Here is a 16,082-nt window from a genome sequence, read left to right as displayed (position 1 = left end):
TCAGACTGAAGAAAAAGTATATAGCTAACAAATGAAAAAATTATACAATTAGGTACAAGACAGAATACTTATAACGACACTAAAAATACTAAATATTTTCTTGATATACGTTAGCAATAGCTGGAAGGAAGGCAATAGTAAGGTCAATGTGTGAGTCCTCCTCATTCCATTGACCTACTGAAGACTAAATCATTGTATCTATTCCCAATGGATTGGATATTCACAGTGAGAGACAAAGATTCACTTGAGAAAAAATTCTGTTACATCTCATTGCCCTTTATGCAATCACAATCCTTTTTGTCCCAGTCCTTCCAGCACACAAGATATATTAATTGCTATGTTTTCAAAATCTTTTATATATTCCTTAGACTTTATAGTATCAGAAACCATTATTGTATGGCATGTATTAGAGTGTATTTGGAAGAGGGGAAGGGTGTCTGTTTTTATTTTTGTCACAGAGATTGACAGTTTTGTGTTCACTTTTAGGTCTATTAACTCTAAATTAGTAGGATTTAAACTTACATATTTTTTGATAAAGCCTTTTTCCTTCTAATCTTCTTTGTAGGGTTCTATAGCTTATGTCCCACAGCAAACCTGGATTCCAAATGCCACCTTTAAAGACAACGTTCTTTTTGGAACAGAATTAGACAAAGACTGGTATAATAGTGTTATTCGGGCTTGTGCATTGCTACCTGACCTAAAAATTCTCTCTGGGGGAGAGAACACAGAAATAGGGGAAAAGGTAAGTACTGACTGTACAGAACTGAATCAGAATACTTAAAATGGTCTAAAGAAACTGAAATGTGAAAGTTTACATTTTTTTTTTGTGGTTTAGCAGAAATTTATATGCATTGTGTATCACCTTAACATACATTTCTGGACTACTGCTACTTAAAGATCAAATTTCACTACGGCATCTTAGTCAATGTTGTCAACGAATTAGATATCTTAATTGCCCTCTTTTGCTAGGGTGTAAATTTATCTGGAGGCCAGAAGCAGAGAATCAGCATTGCCCGGGCTGTATACAGGAAATGTGATGTCTACTTGTTGGATGATCCTCTATCTGCAGTGGATGCTCATGTAGGACAACATCTATTTGAACAGGTCATTGGGCCCAATGGTTTACTCAAAGGAAAAGTAAGCTTATTTACCACATTTCATATACATGCAGCACGCTAACTAAAACTCAAATTAAGACAAAACAAATTAGTTCTACAGAGAAATATTCATGTAATGTATCTTTAATAAGAGAGAGTACCGCACCCGAAATGGTAAAGATATTAATTTTGGCTGTAAACTCTCTTTCCATAAAGAATTTTAATATTTGACTTTTCTGAAGATTTTCTAGAGAGATGCTACTTCTAAACTATTTACTATAAATAGATAAAGAGAACAGAGTTTAAGGGTAGTGCGCAAACAGCCAATAGATTCTTGTTACGTATCTCAAATTATTAATTTCCTCATGGTTAAAAGGCAAAAATGTATTATTCATTAAAACATTCATGGATGATAAAAAAGGCCAAATATAATATATCTTAGTGCTAAATGAAAATACTAAATACTAAAAGTGATAAGTAAAACCCACTGCGTGTTATGAATATTCAGTTATGATAATGATATTCCATGATCGTACAAATGCTTATAGCCTTACAAGGTTAGGAGAGTATGTCTGCCTTATTTCTGGTATCAACCTTCACTTGGTAAGAAGAAGTAGTACTATATAATACACAAGTTAACCCGTGCATGATACTCATGCATTCTAGTCAAATCAAGCTACTTAAGGTGTTAAAAAGGTTCTTGTCATGCATTTGGGGCTAGGCCAGGCCTCCTCAGGGGAAGAGCGTTTCTTCCCGACGTAAGTGCCCTTTTTTAACGTGGTTTTGTCCACATGTCACCACCTCATCATTTTTCTCCATCACCTCATTCTTCATCTTTATCGCCACATCTATCCAGATGTCTATCCAGACACAGGGATCTCTCTCAGCGATCCTGAGTATCACACTCCTCTTGCTCTGTCACCCCCGGCAACCACCAACCACTCCCCACTGTCACCCCCGGCAACCACCAACCACTCCCAACTGTCACTTCTCCTTCAAGAAATATATATATATTTTTTTAAAATCTTTATAAACACTTTTAACAATTAACAAATTAAATTAACAAATTAAAAACATCTTAGTATACCAAATTTCAGCCCTTTCTGAGTTTTTTTCCCACACACACACACACTAAGAATTTAGTAGGTCAGTGTATAACTCCACCCAGCAGGTGGCGCTGCAGCAAATTTCAGCCCTTTCTGAGTTTTTTTTCTCCCACACACACTAAGAATTTAGTAGGTCAGTGTATAACTTCGCCCAGCAGGTGGTGCTGCAGCTTGGTTGTTTTTTTTCCCCACACACAGACACACGCCACTAGGCTTTTATATAGTAGATATATGATATACAATACATATTATGTACTATATGTATTATAACTTTTTCATTCACTTCATTTTTTTTTTTTTATGTGAATATTTGTGAACAGCTTTACAATATAGTGACAGGAATAACTCCCTTATTTAGATTAATATGTTGTTGCGGATAGTTAAAAGGTAAGGGTACTTATCAGTTCCCCTGTAGTGATCAGAGAGATCAGATAGCATTCTCTATTTTATGTAGATTATATGCATTATGCCTTTAAAGTGTCAGATTTTACCACAGTATATCCACATATTGATTCTCAAATGCATTAACAGATTCAGTAATCTCTGTCTGCAATATTGATCTGAGAATTCAGGACGCATTATATCTCTAAGAAACCTATTGGCCTAGAATCAGTTGCCAAATAAGAGTAAGGTTTTCAATATTTATGTTCTTAAATTACAACTCTGATTAAGCAATTATACTATCTTGTCCCTCGCGGTCACTTTCTAAGACTGCCTCTGCCTCCTTATTGAGTACATACAAGCAGACAGACTGGTTAGCCAAATTATTTTTTTTCTTTCTTCAGCATTATACATATAAAAAGTGTTTTGTCATGTGTGGCTCACCTATGCGTTTTCTTTCTTTTAGACACGTGTTCTAGTCACTCACGGAATTGGCTTCCTGCCACAAGTGGATATGATTATAGTATTGACTAATGGAAAGATCTCTGAAATTGGCACATACAATGAGCTCCTAGAAAAGAATGGAGCTTTTTCAGATTTTCTTCAAACATATGCACTTAATGAGCAGAATGACAACTCTCAAGCAGAATGTAAGATATTTGGATATTGAAATGCTTGTAACATTTTGGAAGAGGCTGCTATTGGAAAACATATAGCTATAGATTAAAGCCAGTGGGTTTATGCTAACAAAAGCCTGCATTTGGCCAGTATGCTCAGGCTGCCTGAAGGGCCAATGGCTAGATGGAAAACACAAAAAAAACAGTCAGTATTTAACTTATGTGCAAAACAGAATACTAATTTGCACCCCTTGCATTGTAACGGTTTTGTCCAGGATACTGAAATAAGATACCTCTTCATTTAAGATCCTTAATGAATCAGGCCCTAGATCTTTTCTCTCCAACCAACCCTGACATTAAATTAATAGCATACACAATTAACTAATACACATATTTCACTCCACCCAGCCCCAGCATTAAATTAATAGTACTCCCAACTAATAAATTAACCTATTTCCCTCCCTCCAAACAGTCCCAGCAATAAATTAATAACATTTACATTTAATCATCATCACCATTTATTTATATAGTGCCATAAATTCCGCAGCGCTGTACAAAGCACTCATCCACATCAGTCCCTGCCCCATTGGAGCTTACAGTATAAATTCCCAAACACAAAGACAGACAGAGAGAGAGAGACTAAGGTCAATTTTATAGCAGCCAATTAACCTACTAATATATGTTTTTGGAGTGTGGGAGGAAACCGGAGGAAACCCACGCAAGCACGGGGAGAACATACAAACTTTAATAAATCTAACCATTTCCCACAACCATCCCCCAGCATTAAATAATTCATACTCACATTTAATAAATAGCCCTCCTTCTCCTCAAACTTATTCCCCACCCATAGTCCACCATTAAATTAATAGGTCACCTCTTGTTACATTAAGAAAAACCCCACTCCCCTTCCCTCATTACATTAACCCCCCCCCCCCTTCCCTTATTAGTTTAAAACAACATATTCTTCCCTCATTGCAGTAAGACAAATCCCCCTCCCCTCATCACAATAAGACAAATCACATCAATTCATTATATTAATACAAATCCAGCACTCCTCCCTTATTAAATTAAGAAAATAACCCCCCTCCCCTTCTCTCACACTTACCTTCAGTCAGCAGTGCTGCATAGGAGACTCCTCTGTCTCTCTGGAAGCTGCAAGCATGGGACGGCAATCGGTCATATGACTTGTCAGAGGGAGACCAGAGAGAACAGTCCCAGAGACACATAAGGAAGGCAGGAAGGACTGACACAGACACACACGCTCGCAGAGCAGAGACACAGTTACACACAAATACATACACACATGAAGAACAGGGAGGAGACAGAAACAAACACACATAAGGTAATTGCAAAAAACTGCAGCTGCCATCGGTCGGGGGCCTCTGAGAGATGGGGGCCTGGGGCACGTGCCCCCTGTGGCCCCCCCCCCCCCTTAATCCGACTCTGACCTAGCTCTGTGGGTTTTGATGGCATGGTCTTTGAAGCCAAACTCTGGCGGTCCAGAGGACTTTCCTCCAGAATAGTAGACACCATGCTGCGAGCCAGGAAACCGACCTCAGCCGCATTTATTACAGAGAGTGGTATACCTACATTAAGTGGTGCGAACGAAGACTCACTACTAATTTCCATCTTTCCCGTATCCTAGCCTTTCTCCACGATGGCTTGGGCGCAGGCCTGCGACTTGGGTCCCTAAAGGTTCAGGTTTCGGCCTAGTCTTTTTCCAACTGAAAATAGCTAATATTCCGAAAGTGTGAACCTTCCTTCGAAGGGTCCTGTATATACAGCCCCCTTATGTTACACCTATGGCTCTCAGGGAGCTAAACTTTGTTCTGACCATGCCTCAGAGGTCCCCCTTTGAACCATTGGGTTCAACGGAGTGGGGTTGGCCGGCTTCTAAGCAGACCATCGTCCACAATGAAGCAGACCTACGTCAGTTCCTGCGCCTAGTTGTATTGCCGTCCATTCCATCCGCTCAGTGGGGGGCTTCTTGGGCTGTGCATAACGGGGTCTCAGCGTATCACCTTTGCCAGGCAGCCACCTAGTTCTCTGTCCATACCTTCACTAGGATTTATCAATTTAATGTGTTTGCGTCCCCGGACGACAGTTTCGGCCGCACAGTGTTGCGGACTGGACTGTCAGAGTGGTCCTTCCATTAGGGGGGCTGCTTTGGTAGTTGCCCATGGTAAGCAGAGTCCCCAGGTGCAGGCAGGAGAAAAGAGAATTTAATACTCGCGTTAAATCCATTTCTCCGAGTCCATCTAGGGGACACTGCGTTCCCTCCCTTCTGCGGTTATTCTTTTGGTGTTGTGGTTCCCTTCCTTAGGACTTTTGTATTACACACTGAAGTTCACACGGGGTTGCAGAGGGGATGTGGCCTGTCAGCAGGAAAGTTAACTATTTGAGTGCCTACTGCAAGTTCCCTCATACAATCCCATGGTAAGCAGTGTGCCCTAGATGGACTCAGAGAAATGAATTTAATGTGAGTATAAAATCCTATTTTCTTGAGAGATTGAATAAATGTACTGCAAGCAAGAGAGTGCAGAGTTTCCTCTGCAAAAACTAGGCACATCCTCACACTATAGTGGTGTGACCAAGCCAATTTGTGGTGAACTGGGCAGATAAGTGGTGTGGTCCCAGCAGATCAGGAGAGTGTTCTGATTATATTGTGATGCATGCTTTGACATTAGAAACCACCCTTGTCTGGTCACAAATTGTAGCAGCTACTGTTAAATCATATTTGCCAAGTGAATTCCGGGAGATCCCGGGCAGGGGGCATGGTTTTATGGCGAGGGGGCAGGGCACGGTCAATCACGTCATTTTGGCCCCACCCCTGCGACAAAACCGTCTTTTTGTCACGGGGGCAGGGCCAAAATGACGCGATTCACCACGAATCGTGTCATTTTGGCAAGTAAATTCCAGTATGCAGGATACTTGCCTGCTCTCCCGGAGTCCGGGAGACCTACCCGGATTTCGGGAGTCTCCCGGACATTCCGGGAGAGTTGGCAAGTATGTGTTAAATGCAATAGATAGTTTTGCAATTACTAGTAATAAGTTTTCATGTTGTCTTCAAGTGGTTTGCTGATATGCCTTGTCCATATACTCTGTAGGCAATACAGACAAGGCAGCAGTATCCAATAAAAAGGAGCATGACGGCACCATAAGGTAGGTTACTTTATGAGGTTATTGTTTTCCATGATACAGTGTTCCATTAACAACTACAATAACATCTCCTTGCACACTCACAGGAAGGAAATTCACACAGAGACAGATGATGTAGTTGCTGAAGGAGATGCTGATGCTGGAAAACTCACAGAGGCCGATGTTGCTCTCACAGGCAGGGTAAAGTGCACAAGAATTATGCATACAGTCCTGCATGGGGGTACTTCCCAAAAAGGAAAGTGGGCATAGACCTATATATGTGCAAGGTAGTCACATAGGTGCATTTGAGCAAAACTGAATGCACCACACATTTTTTGGTTAGTAATTGACCTTTGTTATACAGATTTATTTTTTCCATGCGTTGGATTGGTCCCATTATTTTTTTGTTTTGTTTTTAAGCAAAGTAAAATGTTACTTTTATTATTATTTTCACAGACACTTGCTTTATGCATCAGATGGCTCCCAATTTAACCTTCACATTTGACACATTGTGTAAATTTGATCCTACAGTATTAGTTCTCATGTCAGATATTCAGCTTGTTCCATGCAGTAAAATCAGCAGACTAATAGTGTGTGAACAGGCCTTGCCTGCTCACACAGCCAAACACTGATTAAGCTTATACTTGCCAACTCTCCTGCAATGTCCGGGAGACTCCTGAAATTCGGGTCGGTCTCACGGACTCCCGGGAGAGCTGGCAAGTCTCCCGCATCTCGCAATTGCGGGTCTAAAATGATGCGTTTCGCAGTGAATCGCGTCATTTTGGCCCCGCCCTCTAGACACGCCCCTCTCCCGGATACAAGTTCCCAAAAGTAGGCAAGTATGATTAAGCTGCTACTCTTAAGATGTATTGAAATATCGCTAGTGTGCCAGTGTCATTACAATAAATGACTGTTTAATGACTGTTACATGTGTGCTATGGAACTTGGTGCTTTGAAATCCATTTTTTTTGTTTTATTTTTTATATTTTTCCTTTAAGCCCCAAGTGCGGTGGTTCCAGTGACCCCGGGGAACTGGTATTTCATCTTCCCAAGGGAACTGGTTCTTCTGCTGCACCCAGGGAACTGGTTCTTCAGCTAACCCTAGAAGTTGGGAGTATCCAATGACTAGGGGAAAGGGTCATCCAATAGGGGTCTATCAAATCCAGTCTTCAGGGACCCCTAACAGTGCAGGTTTTCCAGGTCACAAGTGAAATAATTATACCACCTGTGGATCTTTCAAAATGTGTCCGTCAGTAATTAATACACCTGTGCTCCAGCAAGGAGATATGGAAAACATGCACTGTTAGGGGTCCCTGAGGACTGGGTTTGGAAAACACTGGTCTAAACCCAAAGCCCGAAAACAAAAACGTGACGCATACATACAAAGAAATATGTGAAAAAAGTGTATGGTGTATAGTGAGGTGCAAGTGTTCAGTAAATAAATAATTCTTAAGGCCACAGCCTCTCATTGCTTTAATTTCGTTAAATCATGGCTACAGTAGCATGGGGCAAGTATTTGATTGGAGGAAAGTTGGTTTAAAAACTATGTTGAGATAACTACTTTATTGATAGTACTTAAGTAAGTAATTCTATGTCTGTTTTAAAACACAGACTTCAATCACAATAGGCACAGGTTCTCTTTGGTCCTCCCCTCTGTTATTCAGATGTCACATAGTGTAGAGGGCACATCACATTCACACACACTCTATCTACAGGTTATTTGATAACTTGCCCAGCTATAAGTTAACATATAGCCCAAGCTCTATGAATACACATATAATTAGGTCTATTTATCAGACTCTTGGGTGGACTACTGACCAGTCCAGAAGTTATATTTGAACATAAATTGTATTCTTCAATGTACACTTTAATTGTAAATGTTTAATGGGTGCCTCTGGCATTGTGTTTTATAGGTCAAAATGTCTGTTTATTTGGAGTACTGCAGGATCATGGGAAAATGGTATCTGATCATAAGTGCTGTGTTCTTCATCTTCCAACAATTATCAGCCTTGGGACACAATTACTGGATTGGACTGTGGGCTGATGATCTACCTGTGAACGGCACACAGCAGAACACCAGCATGCGGCTGGCAGTGTACAGCGTTTTGGGGATTATACAAGGTACTGTATATACACAGACACGTACAGATACATAACACAATGTTTTAAAAAAAAAAATTAAAATAAAAAGAATAAATATACTTCTAAGAAATAAAATGATTCCCTGATTTTGAGATGATTATTTTTCATAAGAGTTATTTTAAGTGTGTTAATGTGTGTTTATAGATTAATTATTTCTTTCTTTATTTCACAGCTTTATGTATTTTTATAGCCTCTGCCACTATTATTATTGGAGGAGTGTCTGTGTCCCACCAGCTCCACTCTAAACTCCTATACAGCATACTGAGGTGCCCGCTGAGCTTCTTTGAACGAACACCTAGTGGAAATCTGACCAACCGATTTGCCAAGGAAATGGACACTATAGACAATATAATTCCTCAAATGTTAATGATGTTTATAATAATGACACTGACCATACTGGAGATACTACTTGTCATTGCTATAGCCATACCTCTTGCTGCTGTAGCCTTTGTACCACTTGGATTACTCTATTTTTTCTTGCAGGTAAGTGTCACTGATATGAAAAATTGCAGTGAATATTCTTTGGTAGTTCTGGGTTTTCCACAAAGCTTTTATGTGGCTCCAGCTTCTTTTAAAAGACATCATAGACTCTTTTGAGATGCATCCGGTATCTGGCCAGTCCCCATGTACGTGTGACATTTATCTGGCCCTTGCCAGGAAAAAAGTAGCCAGAATTGATTTACAATGTCAAGTATGCCTTAGCTAGTAATTGGCCCTGGTTTACATTGTGTTTCAGTAACATCTGTTGTTAATTTTGAACAAATTGTACTTTTTAAATTTTAACCAGATTTGCTAGTAAATAAAGAAGCATCTTGTTCTTCCTTGGCACCACCAAAAAAAGGGTGCCCACCATTAGAATGCCTATTAATAGAGGCCCTAAAAGAACTTCTATCTTAGTCACCTGGCGTTATTTCAAGGACAATATCAACTCTCAAAAATATGTTGATTGGTCGAGTTAATCCTAACACCTTGTTAAAAACATAGCTTCAGTCCTAACCTTTTAGTGAAGCCTGATTTAAAAAAAAAAAAAAAAAAAGTTGTTTTTTTTCTTTTACTGCTCTCTTGAGAAAATGTGATACTGCAATGTCCAATGTAAGTTTTACCCTATGTTTTGCAGAGGGATGTTGGGCTTGATAATGTAATATTTGGTTGGGGCCTGTTATGACTTAGTTGTTCTTTGTGTGATTTATAAGTTTTGACATGTTTAAGGGTGAGCCTAAACATTCTGCTGCCAGAGATGGCAAAATAAATAGCGTCCTTCTCATCTTTTACACAAACTACGATAAACATTTATATGGATTTGATGTTTATTGTAATAGACAAACATCTAGGGCTTGAGTCATTAAGATGAGCAAAGCAAAAAAAAAGGAGTAACTTTTCACCTTTGCAAAACCATGTTGCATTGAAGAGGGAGGTAAATTTACAATGTGATGGCAGATTTATAGTTGGGGTAGGGCATGTCCTAGATCAACTTTAAATTTCAGTGTACAGATAAGCTATCAAGTATTTGTGTGATACATGAAAAAACAGCCAGTATTTAACTTATGTGCAAATAATAGACTAATTTGCACCCCTTGCATTGTAACATGGTTTGTCCAGGATCAAATGTACTCCTTTTTTTGGTTGCCTTGCTCTCCTTCATGACCCAGGCCCCTATTCTGAGATTTACAAGGTAGAGACTGCTAATTTACACTTTTGTAGCAACATTTCTATAGTTTACTTCCTATATTTTGCTGCACCTGAAACACTAATATCTCAATTTGCCTTATTACCGGGACACCCTGGGGTCATTTTAGCTGAGTAATTTAAATAATGTGTCCACTGGATAATATAATCTTAGGGGAAGGGGAGCTGGAATCGTATTCCTTGTCTAATAGTAATATACTGAGTGTTGAGCTCACCTGTACTTGAAAGTGAAAACTTCATGTAACTCTTATACACAACCTAGATATGGATGAATTTGGCTATATGGAATTTGTTTGTTTTAATTATTTCAATAAAAAGAAGAATGGGGATGATTTTTACATAAAGGACATGTCAAAAGAGTGTCCCCAAAAATACCCACAGATTTTATATTACTTTTAGAAGGATGGTAATTGCACTTGCCTGGAATTCCCTCCAAGTAAAAAAAAATATGCTTAGAATGTTTTATATATAAAAAAGCTAGAGCTGTTGCAGTACCACTTGTGTCCAACAGATGGAGATGCAGGACAAAACCATTCATATTTATTTATTCACATTTATTTATATACCTGCATACTCCACAGTGCTATACAATTGGGAATAAACACAGTAAAAAAAAACACCCCCCAAAAAAGAATGGGTATTGACAACCAGGCAAAGACAGATTCCATATGCTACAATACATGTGTAATAAAAAGAATCCTAATAGTGAGTTGTAGTCTGTTTTGGGGCAAGATGAATATACACTTTAACTTAGCATTAATTAATTTGGCAGCTTTTATTTTAGAAATTGTAAAGGTGTAATTCCCACCTCCACTGTAAATCCAGTAGTTGCCCTTGAACCTTGTATTCAGATGTTTGCATCCATGGCATATTAGTATATATGACCCATCACGGCAGATGCCATTCCATTTTCAATGAATACACTGGTATTATCACCATTGGGTGGTGAGTATATTTCCCTAATGCTCAGAGTATTAAGAAATATGGGGCACTACGTCACCAAGAACTTTCCATCTTGTACTTGGCCTCATGAAGACTTTGGGCCTGATTCACTAAGTAAAGTAATGCCAAAAAAAAGGAGTACATTTTCTCCTGGATAAACCATGTTACAATGGATTCTAAACAAAATTGTGAACAGAAATGGCGCTATTAGTAAACAATCCAGATACTATTATAAATGGAATTCAATGTCCATATATTTTCAATTTCTGGTAATTTTCGTATCCTTGGTGTGTCCACTCCTCTTTATTCAGTGTGCTCCTCTGTATTCACTCATCAAAGGAATATGTAAAACAAATATAAAACAAACATAGTGCAACCTGTTTTTGCCATATGATTATTAAAGGAATAATACTATCCTTTTAGGCCCGTGTGTAGATATAATAATAAAAACACCTCGTGAAAAAGAAGTATTCCTAAAAATCCCCTTAAGGGTGTACACTTACTAAAACAAATAATTTTTACAGCGGAAAAAGCACAACAGACATCATATTTCCTTGTATGCCCTTGTGATCTAATGATACAATGTAGACACCTCGTGTGAAGAAATGAAAAACAACTCTTTCTTCATACTTCTTTTTCACGAGGTGTTTTTATTATTATATCTACACACGGGCCTAAAAGGATAGTATTATTCCTTTAATAATCATATGGCAAAAACAGGTTGCACTATGTTTGTTTTATATTTGTTTTACATATTCCTTTGATGAGTGAATACAGAGGAGCACACTGAATAAAGAGGAGTGGACACACCAAGGATACGAAAATTACCAGAGAAATTGAAAATATATGGACATTGAATTCCATTTATAATAGTATCTGGATTGTTTACTAATAGCGCCATTTCTGTTCACAATTTTGTTTAGATTCTATTTTGTATAGGCACGTTGAGGGGATTGTGCACTGTGATTTGAAAGGCTGCAATTGGATAGATTGCGCGGAGTATCTGAATTTTGTATTGTGTTCATGTTACAATGGATACTTTTGTCTTTTTTTGACACGAAAGTATTTAACATCACATAGATTTTTCTGGCTAACACAGAACTGCAATAATAATTTTTAAAAATATTTTTTTGGGCTACACATCTCCATGTAGCACACAAATACTTGATAGCTTTATTTTTACAATGAAATTTAAAGTTGATCTAGGACATGCCCTATCCCAACTACAAATCTGCCATCATATTTTAAATTTACCTCCCCTTCGATGCAACATGGTTATGCCAAGGTGCAAAGCTTTGTTTTATTTTACTTTCCTTAATAAATCAGGCCCTTTTGTGTGTTTCAGTTTGTATTAGAAAAAAAAAAACATTCTTCAGTATGAGTTAATCATCCCCTCTTTTCCCAAAGAGGTTTTATGTTGCCACTTCCCGGCAGCTGAAACGGCTGGATTCGGTCAGCAAATCACCTCTGTACACCCACTTCAATGAAACTCTGCAAGGCGTAAATGTCATCCGAGCTTTTAAAGAACAGGATCGTTTTATTCAAGAGAACAATTTACGTCTGAACACCAATCAGCGCTTCTATTTCTCCAGCTTTGTTGCTAACAGGTAACAAAAGGTTATAAGTGATTTATGCATAAAATGATGTTCATTAAACTGACAGGAGTAAAGATGGGGAGATGAAGTCTCTAAGCCACCCTTGTTTTTACAGAGTAGCGCTGGTATTGTGATATTCTGTTCTGCAAGTATAATCGGTAGCACATATTCATGGTATATGGCACCTGTTATGGGCTATATAGCTGTTTACTGGACTTTACTATTAGTGCACCTACACTGCATATTTTTGGGAGGAGATGGTCAAAACAATGTGACGTTTGTTGCTATTAAGAATCAAGGTTCTGTGGGAGTTTGTTTGTGTGATATGCACATAGGGAACAAAATTATCTATAATTTATCACTATAAACACCTTAGAACAGTTTTCAAACATGTTCTCTATATAACTTTACAGGAAAGGAGTTTTTGCCCATAGCAAAGAGTCAGATTCAGTTATTTATGTCATACAGTTTGGAAAATGAATCATGATTGCTTGTAGCAGCTCCATCCTTTCTGCACAGTTACGTGAAGAACAGTTTCCAGAAATCACCCAGTTGTATAACAAGCCATTTACTTGTGACCCCATCGGGTCAGAATTTACCAGTACTCCTTCACCTCAGCTTTTCCTAGCTTAAAAAGCTATGAAAAGCTAAATTGGGATTCCTAGCTCTTTCACTGGCCTTTACCCTGTCATCCACACATACCCCCTTTTATATAGAGGAATATGGAAAAGAAGGTATACCCTCTGTGAATGTTGTGTTTTTACAAAGTAAGTACACCCTTACAACTTTCATACCAGCAAAGACGTTTATTTGAAACAAGAGCTGCGATGATTGTTAATTACATCCTGATATGTGAAAGACACAAATTTGAAAAAGCGTGTACTTTCATATAACTGTGTCAGTCTGTGTGCACCGAGCTAAATAATATATCTAAAATAACGTCAATGTTTATACTTAACTCTGTCCAGCATTCAGCCTGTCTAAGCAGACACTACTTAGGAGGATGGTACCTTGTACCACTCAGGGATGGTGTAAAGCCGGAGATTGTGTTATTGGCTTTTTTTGTACAGACTGCAGATTGGTTCATTCGTAAAAGGGGCCTTGTCGTAGATGTCATGTCAAATGTAACTGCTTTATTCTTTGATATTACTTTCTATATAAAAATATCCTTAAAAATATCCTTAAACAATGTCTAAAATACTTTACAGTAAATAAATTTTAATTTTAACAAATTTGCAGTGGAAAGTCAGTGTGACCGTCATTGTATTATATTTCTATTTTATATATTTTCATAGATTGTAAGCTTGCGAGCAGGGCCCTCTTACCTTCCTGTGTGTATGTATTACCCAGTATTGCTTTATTAATGTTTCTTCCCAATTGTAAAGCGCTACAGAATTTGCTGGCGCTATATAAATAAATGTTGATAATAATGATATTCTATTGATATGTAATTTTGAGGTTCAGTTGGCTTTAAAATCAACAAAATTATCTGTTCTTTCTGATGTTTAGGTGGTTGAGTGTACGCTGTGATTTCCTTAGTAATTTCATCGTCTTTACTGTGGCTATTGTGGGTGTCCTGTTTAGGAATAGCATTTCCCCAGGACTGGTTGGCCTTGCTGTGGTGAACTCTCTGCGGGTAAGTGAGCTGCCTAGTAGAAAATCATTTGAATATTAATAATTTTTGGGTGCGTGTTGGGAGGCTAGAGCAACTAACCAATCAAATACTACCAACTCAAAACTGTTGGCAGTGCTGTAAATCAAAGTTCCCCTGCCACCACCATTAGTGAGTTACTGCAAAACAAATACAAATAATTTAAAGGGGAATAATTATATATTTAGATTTTTCTTCTAAATTATCAGAAATAAACCTAGCTAGAAATAACAATAGTGAAATAGTGATGCTTTTAGCTTCTGCGTGGGTAGTAAACTGCACAAGCATATTGGGGTACTACTACATCGGTAGGCATTGCATACGACAAAGCAGAGCAAAATTTATTAAACTATATCCCTTTGAAATGCATAACAGTTTTATGAAGTTGTGATGAAACGGAGTTCCTGTATAAAATGAGGCATTGCAGCAAGTGTACATCATGATACATGTTTCTTTAGGATATAGGTGGGAAATAAATGTTGGAATTCTGAGAACCTGCTCAGGAATGTCCTACAATTATAGTCCAGGGTGCTTGTCTCTCATGGGCTGGGGGAACATATGGAGTTTATGCAGCTGTGCATTTTGGCCCCAAAGTATATATTCATTGGCATTATATGGTGTCAAATGTTTTTACCTTAAGATGAGGTTTTTCCAGAAGCTGGATGATTATGCTGCTGTGCTTACTATTAGTAAAGCACCTTGCGGTTATATTAGTATAACGGTCAGTGATGTCAAATTGACTTGCAATGTGTAGTGACCAGTATTATCACTGCACTCCTATTTGGCATTATTATGACAAATCCTGCGGTCTCCAATACATTACAGCATTGTTCAAAAAAACCTCAGGCGTATCTATTTCTTACCTGTGATGACTATTATAGATTATTTATCTGTTCTTTATCTTAAAACTATACGAGTATTAAGCTGAAACTAGCAAAATACTTTTCCACTTGTCTGCTTGGCACATTTTTACTCTGAAAACCAAGAAGCAGCAAACTAGCTCATTCGATTATAAGACACCGAAATCCATCTTCCAGTTACAAGATTGGGAAGTACCTCATTGGGAGTCTTTACTTTGTCTGGAAAAGTTCCCTCCACCCCAAATTTTTATATTGGTTTCAGGAAAATAACTTTACGATGTAAACAGTTTTCCTCACTTTGTTTGTTCAGAGAGCAAGATGGGTTATTAACATTGTGTATATTAAGTTATATACTAGAGATGTGACCTTCAGTATGTTATCTGATTTCTCACTACCGATCAGCAACAATTTGTGACTTTCCAGCTTACAGTACAATAAATGTCACTTTACCTTTTAAGTTGACAGGTGTCTTAAAGGAGGCGGTGCACACTGCGACGGACATGGAAACTAACTCTGTTGCTGTGGAGAGGGTGAAGGAGTACTGTGATGTGGAACCCGAGGTAAATACCACACCCAGAATGTTTCAGGGAACTATAATTGTTCTAATCTTTTCAAAGGTGTCTTTAAATTCATTCATTGATCAGATTATTGTACTTAGGAAATTGGTTTGTCAGAGTCTTCAATCACCATTAATTAGCCAGCGATTTCCAAGCATGCTGGCATGAAGCAACAGGAATATATAAAGGAATGATTCCTTACATACATGAATCCCACAGCATTTTGTTTAATCTAAATCCTTACACAGGCCGATCTGGCTTCTTTGTTCGACTGCAAAGCGGCAGTTTCACTATACACTTGCATGCACCA

The 16,082-nt window shown here is 38.2% G+C and overlaps 1 protein-coding gene across 1 annotated transcript in view; it reads left to right on the top strand.

Moving 5' to 3' along the window:
- Positions 1–16,082, top strand: part of LOC142097694 (multidrug resistance-associated protein 1-like) — an 85,111-nt gene that overhangs the window by 58,580 nt on the left and 10,449 nt on the right. The window contains exons 18-27 of the mRNA XM_075179754.1: positions 566–742; positions 970–1,137; positions 3,051–3,234; positions 6,309–6,363; positions 6,447–6,540; positions 8,253–8,460; positions 8,654–8,964; positions 12,517–12,716; positions 14,214–14,340; positions 15,674–15,775. Of these exons, the coding sequence (XP_075035855.1) occupies positions 566–742; positions 970–1,137; positions 3,051–3,234; positions 6,309–6,363; positions 6,447–6,540; positions 8,253–8,460; positions 8,654–8,964; positions 12,517–12,716; positions 14,214–14,340; positions 15,674–15,775 (1,626 nt within the window). The remainder of the gene's footprint in view (positions 1–565; positions 743–969; positions 1,138–3,050; positions 3,235–6,308; positions 6,364–6,446; positions 6,541–8,252; positions 8,461–8,653; positions 8,965–12,516; positions 12,717–14,213; positions 14,341–15,673; positions 15,776–16,082) is intronic.

Source organism: Mixophyes fleayi, chromosome 7 (genome assembly GCF_038048845.1).
Source record: "Mixophyes fleayi isolate aMixFle1 chromosome 7, aMixFle1.hap1, whole genome shotgun sequence".
Taxonomy (NCBI): domain Eukaryota; kingdom Metazoa; phylum Chordata; class Amphibia; order Anura; family Limnodynastidae; genus Mixophyes; species Mixophyes fleayi.
The sequence above is the reverse complement of the archived record's forward strand: the minus strand, read 5'-3'. Positions and strand labels throughout refer to the sequence as shown.